Genomic DNA, 16,555 nt, shown 5'->3' on the forward strand with positions numbered 1-16,555 from the left:
GGTTCTAGTGGTGCACCACACGATTTGGATCGTATTACAATTTTTGCAACTTTACCCTTCATTAACCGCAGCAGTCGTGTGGAATTTCGATGAAATTACTTTTTACTGGGCAAACATATAAGTCTTAAGTTCGGTGGCAATCTCTTAGCGAATGGAGCAAAGAGGTTTTGTGAAACTAAAGGAGGATTTTGTAAAAACTCCCCGTGACAAGTGACTCAACAGTAAACCCAACTTTCGCCTGGGGTAATTAGAAAAAATTCGTTTAATGAATGGGATTGTGTGGTATTTCCAAAGGAAAGGTACTACACCATGGTGATTCAGTGAATTTCTCTTAAACGCTCTAAGGCAGGGACCAAATAGTACGTGCAAACTCTTAACCATGAACTTTACCTTGAGCTTTTTTCATGAAGCAAAACACATAAATCGATTTTTCTCTCTCGATTAACCGCTGCTTTGATTTGCGTCAATGCGCACTTCCTGTTTTGGAATTTGGACCAGTTTTGATTAGGTTCCCCCTTAATATGCGGGCGAAAAACTCGTTAATTTGTTGTTTAATGATAGGTATTCTTTAATTGATGACCGACTACTTACAGATACAAGTTACCTTGAGGATTTACCCAGCCATTTTTCTTAAGGTTGGTTTGGCAAGCTTATATATAACGCCCGTGGAAAATTGGTAAGCATTAATTAGTCAAGTGTGGTGCAAAGTGTTTTTGTAAGTAATTTTCTTTTTCTTCGTTCATTATATTTTAATAGCCATTCACTTTTATTGCACCTATACCACAGGCGCCTCATATTGTACAAGAAGGATGTACCTTTCAACATTTGCAATGCAAATTTATAATTCCTACAACCACTAAATACGCACATGGAATAAATGCGATTAATTTATTAAGCTCTAAGACAAAAGTTACGTCAGAGTGTTACTTGATTCATTGCTAACAAGTTTTTATCTTCTTGTTATTAGTTTTGGACTCATAGCTAAACGTGTCAATTTGGTAGCGAAAGAAAGACGTCGAGATGTCCCGCTTACTTTCCATTCTGAATCTTTTCTTCTGCGCGAGTTACATAATTTGTGTAAGATGAAACCCTTACTAATAGGGCGAAATTATATACAATTTTTAGGCTCCCCACGGCCATCATCGCATCCACAAGAACTTCTACGTAGCAAGTGACGGCGAAGCAGCATCACACACAAATCGTAAGTACCGCCTACCTAATATCAATCATCTAATTAAATAGTTAATGACCTAACTAATGAGTCGTGATCCTGAAAATTGATTTCTCGACCTTCGACGTCCAAAAAACATTTTTTACTGTGTTTTTTTGCCCAATGTGCGGTTTCTTTCGTTAAGGACCTTCAGTAGCTAAACAAGGTTTTAATTTACAACAACCCTTTGCAACAGCTATTTTGCCATCCAATAAGTTGTTCTAAATACTGCAATAAATCATATGAATCCAAGTTTCATTGAGATTTTCTTGATTTTTTTTTACTTTATCATAAATTTTTTTTCTAAATATAAAGTAATTTTATTTAAACAAATGAAAAATTAAAAATTTCTAGACTAAACATTCATAATAACTAATAAGTAATAAATTTCTTCCATGGGGATATATAGTTTGTATAGTAGTGCCGGTGCAGAAGCAAAAAGTAATAACAAATAAAATATAATTACCGTGCATAAAGTAACTAATCATTTATTCAATACTGTCATTAGAATTTATGCAAATTATTATTATCATCCAGTTATTTACACTTATTGTTGCTACTTTTATCGTTCGAACGACGGGCTATACAGGGTCATTAAGAAGTAGACATAGGGATTTACGTGTGTTGTTTTTCCCTATGTCTACTTTTAAAAGACAAAATATCTTCTGAAGAGCGCCTAATTTTATGCATCTAACATAACTTTTTAAAACAAATAAACATCTGGCTGTCATATTAATTAGTTTGAATATTGCTGTTTTGACTTAACAGAAAATAAATCTTTTACGCTCCTTAAACCGTTACAGTCACTATACTAATTGACAATACCAACTTCTCTTTCATCGCACACGAACGAAAATAAAAATACGGAACCAAAGCAACAATATTCAGATTAATTAATGTGACAGACAGATCTTTATTTGTTTGAAGAAGTTATTTTGGTTGCATAAAATTAGGCACCCTTCAGAAGAGATTTTGTCATTTAAAAGTGGACACAGGGAAAAACAATACGCATAAATCCCAATGTCTACTTCTTAATGAATAGCACTGTATATGGGCATACATTTTCGAAATCAATGCGTAAACGCGCCTTATTATTCTGTTTTCTTCTCGCTCGAACCTAAATTTACTAATGGCGATCGGTCAATTCGGTGAAATGCACTCTACATAAAAATACATTCTTTAAGTTTACAAATATGGAGGGGAGCATTTTGTCTGGAACACTAGATAATTCAAAACAAGATTTTTTCTAGGAACTTTTTATGATATCCAAAATTGTACAAAGTTTGCTACTACGCATACTTTAAATGTTTGGTCAGTGGCGTACTTCTGCATGGTCAAAGTGGGCATTTTTTTTAATGGAAATTACCGTTTTCGTTATATATTCTTAAAGAGTACTTTTTTTTGTATATAGCAACATAACAAACATATTATGTTACATAATTAAATTCAGGAGAATCAGAATCCTTGTGTTAGTTAATTGCATAATTAAACTAGTTTTAAAACACCTTATTCTTTTGTTAGATACGTCAGGAATTTATTGTATCAAAAATCATTAAATATTTATAAGTAAATGTTTCGGAGAAATCAACTTTACACATACACATAAAAAGTTTCTTTGAAAACAATGTTGTTTGGGAGATATATCCAGTGCTTCAGACAAAATGTTCACCCTGTAAATTAATTTTCTTAAAAAATATTTCAATTTCAAAGCGGTGAAGATTATTCTGACAATTCTGAGAAAGGGAGGATCCCCACCTAAAAGTGTAAACCACTTGATCCATATTATTCATATGAACAATAATGGGTCAAGAACACTCCCTTGAGGGAAGAGTTTTTACCATCGAAATGAACAAACTGCCTCCTTTGCTCCAAATAGCACTTCAATAGTTTGTTGCACTCTCTCCTTACGCCGTAGTGCTCAATTATTAAGTCTTAATAATTATAGAAACACTGCAATTTTTCGTTGAGAATATTCATTCAATTAGTTATTAGTCCCATCGATCTAAGATAATTAAGTCTTTGACACCTGTAGAAAATATTTAACATAAAAATATTTTTTAGTTGGAGCTTCAGGTGGAATAAGTGTTGAAGGTTCGGCGACTCTCGGAGGTGGAGGCGGCGGCATCGCCGTGGAAAAGCACAAGGTTATCTCTGAAAAGGTTATCGACGTCGAAGTGCCACCAGAGCCCGAATTTAAAGCGCAAAAAACCGTAATCGAACGCACTTACGTTCCTCAGTACGCCGAGAAAACGATCAGAGTGCCGACATACGTCGAAAAAACGATCAGGGTACCGTCGTACGTGGAGAAAACGGTCAAAGTTCCAATAGAGCCGAAGATTATCGAAAAGGAAGTCAGCCGTGAGCACGTTGTGGTCCCTGCGGTTAAGGTTACAAAAGAAGTGGGATACGTCCAGTGAGTTTTAGCAAAATTTTGTGCAGAAATCAAGGTATTTGTTTCAGTAATGGTGGTGCAGGTTTTAGTGCCCACGCCCACGGCGGAGGACTTTTTGATGGAATTTTTAATGTAGTATCTCAACACTAATGATAAAATGTACTTAACATTTTCCACCCACAGATCCCTATTCAAACTTTGGGCGCCGTCAACGGATTTCTCAACGGTTTAAGCGGTGGTGCTGGATTCCACGTTGGAGCCTCGAAAGGAATTGCCGTCTACTAGAACATATTTGTTACCACTAAAAGACCTTTTTATAAAAATGAAAATATTTTATTGTTAAATTATACGAAAAGAAGAGAAACGTGACTCATTTACTCTTCATTAAATGTTTAAGAGCACACGGGCGCTCGATCCATCTTCTTGTACACGCGGCCCATCATAGTAATTTCTTTTTTTAGTTTTCCTGGGAACTCTGCTCGCATTTGCATTACCCGAATTGTAACTCGATGCGGCAGCGGCGGCCGCGTTGCGATTACTTAATCTTAACCTTCTCGTAGCTTGTAACAACTCGTTTACAGAGTTTAATGTTGCGATCGGTATCTACAATAAAAATTGTCAGTATAACAAACAACTTGCAAAAATTGGTAAATGTTAAAAAATCAGTACTGACCTATCCGTTCATATTTTGGCTGTTAGTACTTTAGGTCGTAAGCGTTTGATGATGATATATTCCCGTTCGAAACGTCTCTATTTAAAATTAAAGTGTTCAGTTATTTTTTAGAGACTGTTCGTTTGTAAAGATTTGAATTTTATGATCAATGCACTCTTTCCAATCCAACCAATATCATATTTTATTTTTTATTTGAGTATACAGTGCGTCATAAGCCTCGGAACGGTTTTCGGGTATCTGTGACCAGTTTTTTTTAAATAGAGTAAAGCTAGTAAAAAGCAAAGAATTCAATTTTCTTACTATTGATTGAATATACAATAAAAAACGGCCGTAACATTTTTGTGATCAAATTCTTACGTAAAAATTGTTGCAAAATATTTTTGGCACAAAAATGTTACTTTCTAAAGAGGAATTAAAGGGTCATTATTTCTATTATTTTATACCGTAGATCAGAATATATTCGCCTATAGTATTTCTATATCAAATTGTTAGGGCCATGGGTCTTTTTGTGATTTATTGTGGAACAGTATGTGGTCAAAGGTAATTAGAAGACATTTATGGAGGTTTTTGGATTTTAAGGGAGTTATTAAAGACCTGACCCCATGCATCATTAATCAAGCACTGAACTAATTTTCAAATGTAAACGAAAAACCAAAAAAAGGAACCTTTGGTTCCTGAGGTGAATAAAACTCACGCACCGTGAGATGAAATTTTTTCCCTATTATCACGATACATTTTCGGAAAGAGACAAAGTGCGTTTTATGAGTATTTGTCAATAAAATAATAAAAAAACTATACATTGTCAAATAATCTTAAAAGCCGCGCATGTTAAAGTAGCAATAAATCTTTTAGTTAGTTGTATATCAGTTAATTGTCATCATAAATAAAAAAAGTCCTCAAATGCAACTTTGCAATACAAAAATAACGAAAAATGTTTTCGTCGTTGACTCTGGTTTAGAGAATGAGAGCGATTTGAGACTTGACGGTCTGCCCGAAGTGCCTTTAAATGGAAAATAAAAAATTATTAACTAGAGGTTCTTTCTTTTTTTGTTGGTAAGCAATTGCTAATTAGACGTGTGCTTGTTTGCAACCAAAAACGAATTTTACTAATTGCTTGGCAATATATTTTACATGTCTAGGGGTGCAGGGAGAAGAACCTAATAGCTTACCTAACCCTGAACCTATTGCTTATGGTATAGGAACCAATTATTCCTCATCAATAAAAAGCATCATTATTATTTAATTTGATATATTTTGCTACGGATATATCGTTCACATTTTCTCTATAAAAATGGATTACACCCTTTCGAATGTTTATGTTGTACTCAAACAGAGTTATCGATAATTTTTGAAATGGGTCACCCATACTGAAACGTATTTAACCTGATCATATAATTCAAATCTTCGCATAAAAAAGCAAACAAAACTCCACCTCTATATAGAACAATCGAAAGGACTTACGTTAAATATATTGTCAAAGAGCGCGAATCTCTCATCTGACTGCCGTTTTCCCCTTGGATTTCCGGCGGTCACTTTGAATTCCAATTCGTTATCCTGCACATAAAATCAAAAAGAGAGCAATTACTACCACTTTCACCTCCAATTATACAAAATATTAGCGGAACGAAAGAAAGTGCAAGTTTTACTTTCTCCGATACCTTTTCATATGTAATTTCACCCAACGTCTTCGGTCCCTCGACGACACCGGCGATTTGAAGGGCTTGGGTTGTTATAACAGCAACCAATAAAATCCAGACGAATTTATCTAATACGTACACTATCACCTTAAACAAAAGAACCGAAATGTTATTAATAGGACGAGTAATAAATCAAACGTAACGTACCTTACTCATGATGGTCACAATGCACTCAAATAAAACCGTTTGATCTTATACGAATCGCTAAGCTAATGATCGGAAGACGTCCCGGTACCTAACTATATAAACAGCAACAAAGGTTGGAACTGATGTAATTCATGTTACTGACCCAGTAAGGCCAAACACCAAGTAAGTCTGTTATGATAAGGCTTTCTCCTACGAGCACTTTCACATCTCCTTCTTTGAACTATTTCGCGCTCTCGGTGTGGGTTTTTAGAATTTTTGCAAAGTGTGGGAGATTAAGGAACGTTACATAATCGTCGCCAATTTGGATTTATCGCACGCAAATTAGCACGTTTATGCAATTTAAGTTTTGTAAACAATGCTAGTGTTTGACGTCGAGTTTTCGAAGAATCCGGTTTTGTTTTTGATGTATTCATTGTTTGCGTTATTGATTTTTGATAATTGTATGCGCATTCACAAACGTGAGCTTGAAAAAACCCAGACAGTTTGATCCATAATGCATGAGTGTTACACCAAAACAGGTATTTAACGATGCGGCTTGATGAAGATAAAAAAAACGAAAACTGTAAAAAAGAACCTTTCGCCAAGGCATTTTCGTAATTCTTACTAAACACTAAACACCCTCACAAAACCAGTTAAGATTATGCACGAAGATTTGGGCGTAAAAAAATAGGTACCTGGTCCTGGTCGATGGTCGACTGTTTACTCCAAGGCAGTTCGAGAATATTTGGACGCAATGCGGATCACGAGTGGTATTTTTTGTGGATTGTCATTGTCAGGCAACGAAGTGAGGGTGTTTTATTGGGATCCTCCCATAACACAGAAATCAATGCAGTGGTCAGAAAAAGGCAAAAACCAGGCCTTTTCTGGGCGACCATATTTTGGGACTGTGAGGGCATTTTCCTTACTGGATACGTCAGATACGTGTCAAGAGGAACCAGGATTAGGTAATCGTGTGAAAGCACAATTGGACGTAAACGCATGACCTTAAAGCAAAACGACCAAATTCATGACGGATAAAAACTGCGGTGCTGCAAGACAATTTCAAGATCTACAAGGCCCACTGTTTTTTGATGCAATGAAACAGCTAGAGAAACGCTGAACTAAATGTATTTTTTTATGGTAGTTACATACAAAATTTTTTTTTAAAGCTTTGCACGGTTTCGTTCATAGTTAAGTAGAAACATAACAAGAAAACGCCATCGTTTGAGTAAGATCACTCAAAGGTGAACCCATCATATATAACCTTTCAATTACATTTTCCTCTGTTAATCGATTGAATTACTGATTATCGAATATAAAGAGAATGAGAATTCCAAATCGCTAAGAATCGATGTACTACATCAAAAATGTGTGTGGAGTTATGCGATCAAAAAAGAGTTGCTGTGGAGTCACCTTTGGAATTTTTGTTTACATGGCAAATCATATTTAACATGAGCATCCAAAGGCGACTCGACGTCAATCCTTTTTTGATCGCCCCTTATTTAATATTTACGGCATACGAAATTAACTTAAAATTAAAGAATAACTAATTAAATATGTACAAAGAAATTTTCACCTACGTTATAATCGTGATACATATGAGATAGAATTTTCATGGTTAATTAGAAATCAACATGTTTATAAAGAAGTGCATATATCGCGATTTCTACTATAGATACAGCAACGTGAAAGTCCACATAAGATATAATTAAGTACTAATTATTCAACGAATGTTATATTCATTTTACTATTTATCATAGTACTAATCGTTGCGGTTATAAAATTCCAATTCTGGTCCCATACAGTTCGAGTACTAAGCACATATTTTATCATAAGTTGGGGAAACGTGGTGAATCCATATTGATGTAAAACGAATAGTTTTTTTGGTAAATTGGACGAGGACAAATTGTAACGTTAACATATCGACGCTATTATATTGGGAATAAATATGCAACTCAGACAAATTTTAAAGAGAGCTTTTATTTATTTATTGATTTATTATTTATTATTATGCGATTTTACGAAAAGTCAAAACTGATAGTTAGTTTGTTATAAAATCATGGCTATTGTTAATTTCTTCAAATTGTTACTAATTTATATCTTCGTTTTCTTCTACTATTAGTATCTACTATTTTGAAAATAAATACGGACCTATCATAGCATTTTAAATTCTGAACAACTTTAAATTAATTTTCATGTTGAAAAACCCCCAGGTACCAATTTTTGTTGAAATCAACATTTTTTTTCGTACCTCCATTTAGGTGTCCTGCCTTTCATTACAGGAATTTTGAAAAATTTTTGCAAAATCGGAAAGGGCATACCCGAAAACCTATTCAAATACGTGCCACCAGTCTCTTATGGTTGTTAAGAAAAAAATTAAAGAAGAAAATATGCAAATTGCACCACTTTTGGAGGTGGCTCCCAAACGAAACACGTTGGACCTTCGGTTTATTTGGAAAAAGTGTTTGTTTTGATCACCTCTACCACCTAAATTTTTACATACTTATATGTAGCACTCTATATATCTGGTGCCGTTACAATAGGTAGAAGAAATCTACCTAAAAGGCGATTTGAGATGATTTGGGAGCAAAACAATACTATGCTCTGTCGGGGCTTCCCCATTTTGAGTAATTACCGAGAAAGTTTTTAATGAAAATGTATTACAATAACTTACTTTATCATTAACCTTTCTTCCACATCCAAAAAATGTACCTATTTAACGAAAGCAACGTCCATTTTCACTCTTTTCAAAGAAATAATGTACGAAAGAAAGGGAGTTATGTAATACTAGTCCAGGCAATAAAGAACATATGAGGACCTTAGCTTGCAAAATTAATGGTAGTTCTGGAAAGAGGCTTAGGTACTTTATGTTTTTTGGGATGCTGAATCCAAATTTTTAATTTCCCACCAAAAATTCCCTCCGCAACCCTCCCAAAATCTTGAGAATAAGAAAAAAATATGTTAAGAAAATAGAAATCGTTTTTTTTTGTTGTTTCACGAAATAAATACCTACAAATTTGAAATGTAATATAGTATGCAACTAAAAACGACCTAAAACAGTTTACGTACTACGCTCGTAGGGGGCGCTGGCGTGCGTTGAAGTATGCTCATTGGCGATTCAGGCCCACTTCGCTTAACAACCCACGGCGTTCGTGTTCGCTCACCCTCCACCCGCTTTACCTTTCGTTTTACCCACCTCCCTCCTTTAATCTCTCTTTTTTTTCAGCATCTGAAAAACCCTCAACCTCCAACTTTCCCCACCTATTTTCAGACAAGTTCAGAATTAAGAACACATCCACATATATTTTAAAAATATAAACTTTTATTACTAAACATAAATTAAATTATTAAAAAAAAATTTTAAATTACTCTTTACCATTTAACCGCAGCTCATGGCCCAGGTTTATCTATGTCGCTGCTGAAAATTAGGTTAATTCGCGAAAAAGATTTAATTTGTTTCAGTCCCGTTTTTAAAGTAGATTGATTGGTCCATCGTTGACGGAAGACCAAAAAGGAAGTTTAGAAACGACTAATCTGACAAATCTTTTGTATTTTCGGACTCTAGAAAAGCTGGACCGTGGCCAAAAATCACATATGTAGAGTCACAGTCGCTGAAAGCGTGTAAAAATAGTATATTTGTAGCGACTGTGTTTTCTTCAAGACCAAAGGGCGAGTAGATCTGTTTTGAAACTTTGCCTTTGTGGGGCTTCATGAAGTAAATATTGGCGGATTGAGCAAGTACAGTTACTAGAACTAATAAATCTATATTTTCGCCGACAATAATCACCGATGGATGAATTGATGCCATTTCAATTTTCTGTATTAAGGATGAGACAGTGTGCGTTATCGTCCTGACGTGCGTGCGGCACCAAGGCGCGAACGCCCTACTCATTCGCCCCACGTCAAAATATCATATGATCTTTTTGTCGCAAATGTTGCCTACTTTCCGAAGTTTATCTCTGAAATACACAAAATAACGGTATTTTTAAAAAAACGATATTTTTCTTTTTTTCAAAATTTGGGGGGTTGCGGGGGGAATTTTTTGTGGGAAGTTGAGAATTCGGATTCATAGACACAGAAAACATAAAACAAGCCTATGTCCAGAACTACCATGAATTTTGCATCCTAAAATTATATATTGCCTGGACTAATGGGGTGAATTAAATTTCAGTCCAGACCATATGAAAATATGGGGTTTTCATTAGTCAACTGGACTACAAGAATATTAGGTAGGTTGTGTGTTTTAAAGTCCTTGCTAATTGAGTTTGTAGAGTTTTAGAAACTTTATGCAATGATGCAGTTTTGTTGCATTTGAAACATTGCAAAATCGCTTTACCTAATTTTACAATAAATACATGTATGTCATAGACTAGCTTTATCACCGCCAATTTTAAGATGCAAAAGAATGTACTTAAAAGTACTCACCATAAAATGAACCTTCCTGGAAAAACTATTCGTGTTCACACTTCTGAAACAAAACACAAATTAGAAAAAATAGGTTGTAAAGTATAAATACATACCTAAAATATTGCAAATAGAGCACTTATCACTACACCGGTCAGTAATCAACTAAGTAAACGAATAAACTTAAATGAATCACTGATTCAAAACTTGATTTTGTAACATGCGTTGTGCAGGTCATACGCTCACCTTTGTCGTTCTTATCGTTATCGTATTGAAAAAGTGAAAACTAAACGTGTACTAAGAATTTTAAGAAACTTTCCATACTCTATTTATCACACAAGACCTAATTTTGTTGTCCAAAAAGATATGCCTTTTTTTCTTTTTTACAGTGCAGGTTTTAACTGCTTTGGCACAAAAAAAATCCTTGTGTGATTCTGGTGTGGTAGGTACTCTTTGATTGTATTTGCAACCGACAACCAAATTTGGTTAAAAGTGTTATGCTTGTAACTGTGATTGAAACTTCTTTCGCCTGCAAATCTTTTCCATTTTCGGTGCTTTTGTCAGTGTGGGCAAAACGGATCTTCGTAATAAGGACCTTCTTGGTTTTGTCAAAAATGAAAGTTCTTGAGATTATCTATAAGTGTTCCTGACGAAATAACTTACAACGGCAACTTGAATGCTGGCCAGCAGTGAGGTCTTGGGAAATTATTGGTAACTCTGACCAATGCATCGGTTACCTTTAGCTCATGGGCATAGCGGTCCATTGCGCATCCAGACGACTTTTAACTCTGCAAAAGGGTAGGTGAACGACATGGTGCAAGTGCGGTATTACTTACCTACTGACGAAAAAAGTGGGACGACGCGACGTGCTGTTTTCAATGGAAGGGTGACGTTACTAGGATTGAGATAATACTAATTTGGTCCAGCATTCTGAATTATTAAGTTTTCAACTGCCGCTCGAATGCCATTCCCTTTGTAATTCATCAAGTTGTAAGAGCTAGAGGAACAAATAAGAGTAAAGGTTGATGCGAAAAGTTTTGTACACCTTGTCAGTTTTATTTGAAACTTGCTGAAATTTGTGGCCCCAGGAAATTTCGAAAAAAAATTCAAAGGGCTGTAACTTTTGAACTAGTAGCCCAATCTTGGAACTGTTTGAAATTATGGATTCTACAGGTCACATTCTATAAGAAAAATTTTCCGGGTCGATCTGAGACCATTTTTTTCGGGGCTCAAAAAAAGGCAGTGTAACCTTCCTTTTTTACCAAAAATCGACTACACCAAAATTTCTCGGGAAAACACTTTTTCTTATTAATTTCGGTGCGTAGAATCCAAATCAATTCGTACTTTTTCGATCAGGCTTCTCAATTAAAAGTTATAGACTAGAAACCAATTTCGAAAAAAAATTCAAAGGGCTGTAACTTTTGAACTAGTAGCCCAATCTTGGAACTGTTTGAAATTATGGATTCTACAGGCCACATTCTATAAGAACATTTTTTTCCGGGTCGATCTGAGACCATTTTTCGATCAGACTTCTCAATCAAAAGTTATAGACTAGAAACCAATTTCGAAAAAAAATTCAAAGGGCTGTAACTTTTGAACTAGTAGCCCAATCTGGGAACTGTTTGAAATTATTGATTCTACAGGCCACATTCTATAAGAAAATTTTTTTCCAGGTCGATCTGAGACAATTTTTTTTTCGGGGCTCAAAAAAAGGCAGTGTATAACCTTCCTTTTTTACCAAAAATCGACTACACCAAAATTTCTCGGGAAAACACTTTTTCTTATTAATTTTGGTGCGTAGAATCCAAAACAATTCGTACTTTTTCGATCAGACTTCTCAATTAAAAGTTATAGACTAGAAACCAATTTCGAAAGAAAATTCAAAGGGCTGTAACTTTTGAACTAGTAGCCCAATCTTGGAACTGTTTGAAATTATGGATTCTACAGGCCACATTCTATAAGGAAATTTTTTTTCCGGGTCGATCCGAGACAATTTTTTCTTCGGGGCTCAAAAAAAGGCAGTGTATAACCACAGATTTAAATATACTACAGATGGATCCTGAGATAGGCGATTGTGGAAACACAACAAACGTTCCAGTTGCTAGCGCACCTATATGAATTTTATTAAATCGAAAGTTTTAGTTTGCGTCTCAACTTAAAATAATCAGCAGGAGTCTGTATAACGATGGCATAGAAGGTTGTTACTATTGATGGTGCTGAAAAGCAATATGATATGAATTTTTTCTTCGTAATTAAAACAATGGGTCTTTGTATTGTGTGTTTGTGTTCAATTACGACCTTGTGTGGGCGTATCTGTGGCCGTTCTCTCTCCTTTAATTTAAATTAATAAAATCCAAGAACAATTTCTTTCTATAGAAATAGAATGGTAGTTTCAGTTTCAGCCTGAAAATTAAAATTCTGTAATCAACTACTATCAATCGAAAGTTTTGATATGTCTATACGTTGATTCAAGGCATCGCCAAATGAAATTGAAACCAGGTGTAAAATTCTTGCAGAACAGCTTTTTATAACTACTCGAAAACTTCACTCGTTATCTGTTTGTTTATTTTAACTTAATTTTACTACCCGCGTGTCAGTAAGGGAGGTATTGCAGTGGGGTAAAAAATGACCCCTCCCTTTTTTTACGGGAATACATCAAATACATGTTTTGAGGCACCAGGAATCCGAATCAAACAAAATCTCGATGATGTATACAGGGTGATTTATATCAAAGTTGTATTTTTTAAATAGAACTCACCTATGTTATTGCATATTTCGATTACTTGGTCAATTTTAGTGTGACTTTATTTACACATGATATCTAAAATGAGTGGCTGAGCGTCATTTTTTCAAAAAATAGATGTTCAGTAAAAATTGAAAACGAAGTTTCTATAAAACTTAGAAGGCCATGACGCTGCAGTATTACTGATCATCACGTGTGCTTACCTACATACGCCGAACGGTCAAAGTTAAACTTTTTTTGTGCTAAAAGAAATCACTGTAAATTTTCAGAATTTCAATCAAAGATAACTTGATTTTTTTAAATGAAACTACCAAGTTTTTTATTGCATCAGATGTAGGATTTGATTACCTTTCTAACGATATAAGCACGCCGTATTTACCTTTTATACATATTTTTGTAATTCAACCATTTCTAATAATACACAAGGTTTGTCGATTTTTAAAGCCTCTCAGTAATTAATAGGCCGTTAAAAGTTAAAACACCTATTCTAATTATAAAACAGGGAGTTATATTTAAAAAAAGTGCAACTTTGATATAAATCGCCCTATATAACAATTGCAATTTCGTTGAAAATATTTTTAGGCTGTAGCCTGAAGAGTCCTTCAATATGCCCCGACAATGAATTTTAAATATTCTTTTCAAATCCTAAGTATTTTATTTAGTAACCGCGCCCTAAGCTGCTGTATTTCGGAAAATTTCATATATATATTTTTTTGTAATAAAACCAAATTTGTGTAGGTTAAACCAAGAAAAATAATCTCTTTCAAAAAACTAAATAAAAAATTTAGCCCTACTATGTATTTGAAAAAAAAGTTTATTTGTAATAAAACCTAGCATAATTTGTGTAGGTTGTACACAGAAAAAGAAAGTCTTCCGAATAATTTAATAAAAATTTTGCGTTATTGCTATTTAAAAAAAATAGTATGACGTTTATATCCTTTATGCCTAATCTGCCAACGTATGTACGTACATAGGTACATACGAGTTAAAACAGACAGTAAAATTTGTATTCTTTAAAAGTTGCTTAAAATGATCTAAAACGTTGACGTTTGATGAAATTTTGATACGTCCAAAAACGGTAATCGCAATATAGCCACCCCGCACTTTTTGACAACCCGTACGGATTTACTACTATATCTCAAAATATAAAGTACTTTCTTCACTATTTTGTTCCGCATTATCATGCAGCCTTAGAAATTCATGACTATACCAAGAACAGAATGGTTCCACGTACATATCGTGGAAATTGTAACGTCTACTGCGGTACTTCCCCAACATAGGGTCTGAACTGGGATGCGACATTTTCGATCTCACAGAAATTTGGTATCTGCGTCTCTTTAAGAGAAAAATAACGAATCCAAAATTGTTTTTGAAAATTCGAATTTTAACTGCAATTCTGGACCAGATATAGGCCTACGGTAGTTTTTAGCTCATTTTTGCAAAGTAGGATCGATATCAAAACTCTAATTGCATCTTCATTTGTTCTTAATAGAAGCTTTTCATATCACTTTGGCCGGCTGACTGGCTGGTTGGATGGCTGCCTCGCTGGCAGCAAATGAGGGCCTGTAGACAATCGCATGTAGAAAGACGAGGAGTGTACGTGTCCATACGGGGTCGTGTAATTAACAACTTTAGGGACGGGGCTACATGATGTGGGGACGGCGACATCTGGGCGCCATCCCCACGCGTGGTTTACTAACGTGGTAATTTTTAGTTTTTACTATCTTCTTCTACAGTTTTGGTCGAGGTCGAACCCATAATCGCACGTCAAGATACAATTTCACAAGTCGTACGACAAAACCGTATAATGTGAATCTTGAAATATTTGGTTATGGCAACTCGCAAGTCGCAAGAGAAATCGTAATCAAAATCACATAACGTAAATTGCACTTACCTATAAGAATCCCCCATTTACACGCTTCTAACTTGTATTTGAACTGACCAGTGACCCAGTGGCGGATTTACATACCTATAGGCACACTAGGCACGTGCCTAGGGGCGGCAGCTTTAGGGGGCGGCATTTTTTTTGCATTATATTTATTTTAGGTAACATTTTAAGTTTTAAAATAAGTCCGTTAACAAGTAACAAATGACAAAAATGTAATAAAATTATGAAATAAATTAGAATTGGTAGATAGTTTCTTTTCATATTAGTTTTAAAAATTTCATGTTATAATTTGAGTTTTATTTTAAAATGTATTGCAATTTAAAGATTATTTGGGGCGCATATCTTTTGGTGTGCCTAGGGGTGCAAAAAATTTAAATCCGCCACTGCGGTGACCACAAATTTTTTAAAAGTTTCGTCAATAAATTACCAGTGGAACGGAGAAGAGAAAATAACTTTTTGTCTCATAGGCACAGCCAAATTATCCCTTAGAGCCTTGGGCGATTAATTTAACAGCCTCAATTGCAGATATGCTTTGTGCCTCGATCTTTAACAGGGCTGCGCGTATAGAAAAAGCAACCAAATTTCGGAGCTGAAATTTTCAAACAATTACCTACTTCAAAATATTCAGACATTGAGATGCTCAAAAACTACCTAGTGTTTTCACATAACAATATTTTGAAAACTCTTTCGAATGCAGACATCACTGCGAGGCACCTTGTTTTAATGTAACCCAACAGTTTTTGATACTTTCTATCAGCTAAGTCGCAGAACTCCTTGAGTATTTTTCAATGCGAACACTATAAATGTTAAAAAACTAAGTCAATTTTAACAATGGTGAACTCAAATCAACAATCCCTATAAGTTTTGTTTTTATTTCAGGGACGACCTACACTGCAAAGGCTTTGTTGACACCTTTTACTATTTTTGCCACCAAAATTACCTACAGTTACCGTTGTCTCCACAAAAACCCCACAACTTTTGATTTTAAATCATTTAATGTTAATATACTGCCTTACAATATTTAACGATTATATCCGATTGGGATCCAAACTCCAAGATTTGAATTTGCGCGTCCTTCTGTGGTCAAAAATCATGGACCAAGATGAGAAACAATTTTGTAGAGCCATGGTTTGAGGCATCTCACTCAGTCCATATGTTGCTATATTTTTGAATTCCACCATCCATCAATATACCGCATTTTTTTTTACAGAAAACCATGTTTTCTAGAAATAAAACCCTGTTGTGATTGTCGTGGACAACCAGAATATAATATAAGGAAAAAAATCATTAATCCGCATGTGAGCAAAGGCGAAGAGTGCATTTTCAAATCTGTTTTTTCGATTTTAACAGCCCTTATGAACATTTTATGCCTTAATGAGAATACAAAAATGAAAAAATTTTTAATTTCTGATCGAATGACAC

At 34.8% G+C, this 16,555-nt stretch overlaps 2 protein-coding genes across 5 annotated transcripts; one reads left to right on the forward strand and one right to left on the reverse strand.

Annotated features, from left to right (window-relative positions):
• Positions 1-557: 557 nt before the first annotated feature.
• Positions 558-3,971, forward strand: LOC116168355. Of its 2 annotated transcripts, none has more exons than XM_031484140.1 (6): positions 558-676; positions 968-1,077; positions 1,126-1,201; positions 3,272-3,623; positions 3,671-3,734; positions 3,786-3,971. In XM_031484140.1, the coding sequence occupies exons 2-6, from the start codon at positions 1,021-1,023 to the stop codon at positions 3,885-3,887; spliced, it is 651 nt and encodes a 216-aa protein (XP_031340000.1). In that variant the 5' UTR covers positions 558-676; positions 968-1,020; the 3' UTR covers positions 3,888-3,971. The 2 variants fall into 2 exon arrangements, with proteins under 2 accessions (XP_031340000.1, XP_031339999.1); XM_031484139.1 differs by having other exon boundaries at positions 632-715.
• LOC116168356 lies at positions 3,914-6,454 on the reverse strand. 3 transcript variants are annotated; one of them, XM_031484143.1, is made up of 5 exons: positions 6,262-6,454; positions 6,120-6,211; positions 5,934-6,059; positions 5,737-5,829; positions 3,914-4,205 (listed from the first exon to the last, which is right to left on the reverse strand). In XM_031484143.1, exons 2-5 carry the CDS (start codon positions 6,126-6,128, stop codon positions 3,987-3,989), a joined length of 447 nt encoding a protein of 148 aa, XP_031340003.1. In that variant the 5' UTR covers positions 6,129-6,211; positions 6,262-6,454; the 3' UTR covers positions 3,914-3,986. The 3 variants fall into 3 exon arrangements, with proteins under 3 accessions (XP_031340003.1, XP_031340002.1, XP_031340004.1); XM_031484144.1 differs by adding an exon at positions 4,276-4,352 and having other exon boundaries at positions 4,068-4,205; positions 6,120-6,452; XM_031484142.1 differs by having other exon boundaries at positions 6,120-6,454.
• Positions 6,455-16,555: the final 10,101 nt, after the last annotated feature.

Source organism: Photinus pyralis, unplaced genomic scaffold, assembly GCF_008802855.1.
Source record: "Photinus pyralis isolate 1611_PpyrPB1 unplaced genomic scaffold, Ppyr1.3 Ppyr1.4_LG4, whole genome shotgun sequence".
In the NCBI taxonomy this organism is placed as follows: Eukaryota; Metazoa; Arthropoda; class Insecta; order Coleoptera; family Lampyridae; genus Photinus; species Photinus pyralis.